At 15.4% G+C, this 2208-nt stretch overlaps 2 protein-coding genes across 2 annotated transcripts; one reads left to right on the top strand and one right to left on the bottom strand.

The window, feature by feature from the left end:
* Positions 1–735, bottom strand: PGSY75_0019900 (hypothetical protein; the record flags this gene model as incomplete). Its single annotated transcript, XM_018783343.1, has 1 exon — positions 1–735. A coding segment is annotated over one exon (735 nt), but the record flags the coding sequence as incomplete, so codon positions are not given.
* Positions 736–1299: 564 nt separating this feature from the next.
* PGSY75_0019800 (putative mitochondrial ribosomal protein L49 precursor) lies at positions 1300–1990 on the top strand (the record flags this gene model as incomplete). Its single annotated transcript, XM_018783342.1, has 4 exons — positions 1300–1414; positions 1567–1655; positions 1759–1857; positions 1967–1990. 4 exons carry the CDS (start codon positions 1300–1302, stop codon positions 1988–1990), a joined length of 327 nt encoding a protein of 108 aa, XP_018638880.1.
* Positions 1991–2208: the final 218 nt, after the last annotated feature.

Below are 2208 nucleotides of genomic sequence, written 5' to 3'. Positions count from 1 at the left end.
ATAAAATAAGATGGATGATAAGATTTTCTTTTTTGTATGATTTATATTATTATTTTTTATATTTTCAAAAAGGAAATATATAAAAGGATCATAATGAGCATTATTTATAATATTTTTATTATGCATATTTATATTCATAGATATGTTTTTATTATTTATATTCATAGATATGTTTTTATTATTTGTATTATTATTTATATCATCATATATCTCATTAATATAATAATCCTTTTGTTTATTGTCTTCTTCTTTTATTTTATCATTCTTACGATTCATATCATTAGAAAGTTTTATTTTATTTTTTTTATTTTTATAAATCGTTTCAATTAACCCCAATAAAGAATTTTGCTTTGGAATATATTCTTCATTTTGAATATTCAAAAATAATTTTTCATAAAATTTATTTTTTAAATATATAGATATATTATTTACACCCAAAGTACTTATGAAGTCATACAAAACAAAATGATCTATAACTGTTATTTCATTTGTAACAAAATAATTTTCGTCATTTTTTTTAAAATAATTATATAAAGTAAAAGAAAATATACTAAAATTTACTACACATACTGGTAAGAATATATTTTTAAAACATATTTTCTTTTTTTCTTTATATTTTATCTTATTCATAAATAAATAATCATCTCCTTTCTTTTTATTATTTATAATTGTTTTTATATTATTCTTATATGTTTTCACACAATTAAAGTGCCCTTTCTTATTAAAGAAATGCATATTTTTTTTTTTTTTTTTGTTCTTAAGATATAATATGATAAAAAAGAAAATATAAACATAAACATAAACATAAACATAAACATAAATATATATATATATATATATATATATATAATATATTGTTTATATGTGGTATGTATATATGGAATTTTTAGAAACATTTTAAAATAATTAACAATGATTATATATATAAAGTGATAACCACAAATATAAATATAATCATACATTTATCTTTTAACGTATGAGTGTATTTGTTTTATATATATATATATATATATATATATTTATTTATTGTTAGAGTATCGTGCCTACAATATTGAATATATATAATCAAAAATAAAAATATTATATATATATATATTATATATATATATATTTATATGTGTATAATATGAGATTTATATTTTACTACATGACAAAAAAAAAAAAAAAAAAAAAAATAAAATAAATTTAAATATAAATATATATATATAAATATTTCAATAAAAATGTTATATATTTGATTACATATATATATTTATTTATTTTACATATTTTATTTTGAACTCTATGTTTTTAAAAAGAATGAATTTATTTAAATATATGCATACACCAAAATCATACTTTAGTATATACAATGAATATTTAAATTCTTACAAAAAAAAAATAAACAAAATACCCTTTTATATAAGGAGAACAGGTATTACATTATAACAGCATTATATTAATAAGATAAAATAAATAAATAAATAAATACATACATATATACATACATATATACATACATATAAACCTTATGTATTTGTGGGTAGCCATATGTAGATTTAATTTTTTTTTTTTCTCCTTATATAGCGTCAGATAATTTGCCTGTTTTTTTAAAATACAAAAATAATAAAAATCTGGTTATAACTGTTATAAGAAAAATTAAGGGAAACAAAGAAGTAAGTCAACAAAAAAAAAAATATATATATATATATATATATATGTGAATGAGAACAGTTTTATTTTTTCTTTATTTCATTTTGTGATTTATTTTTTTTGAAGATTCTTAAAAGAGAAATTAAAAGTATATGCAATAGTGACGTCATTGAAAAACCGGATTCGTTTTTAATTCGAGGAAACCACAAAAAGAAAATAAAGGATGTAAGGATAATAAAAAGAAATATTATAATTATATATATATATGTATATATTTATGTATATTTTTTTTTTTTTTTTTTTTTTTTTTATTATGTATATATATTTTTTTTAGTATTTTAAATATATTGGTTATTAATAAAAAAAAGTAAAAGAAATAAGGGCCCCTCATTTAATAGTTTTTAACAGGTAAAATGTTATATTTATTAAAATATAATATATATTATATGTATAATATATATATTATATATATATTTATTATTTCCATGTTTTTTGGGCAGACAAATTTTTTTTGCATAGCATAAAAAGAAAGAAAGGAATAAAATATAATATTATATATTTATATATATATATATA

The sequence above is a fragment of the Plasmodium gaboni genome, assembly GCF_001602025.1.
Source record: "Plasmodium gaboni strain SY75 chromosome Unknown, whole genome shotgun sequence".
Taxonomy (NCBI): Eukaryota; Apicomplexa; class Aconoidasida; order Haemosporida; family Plasmodiidae; genus Plasmodium; species Plasmodium gaboni.
This window is presented reverse-complemented; position numbering and strand designations above follow the sequence as displayed.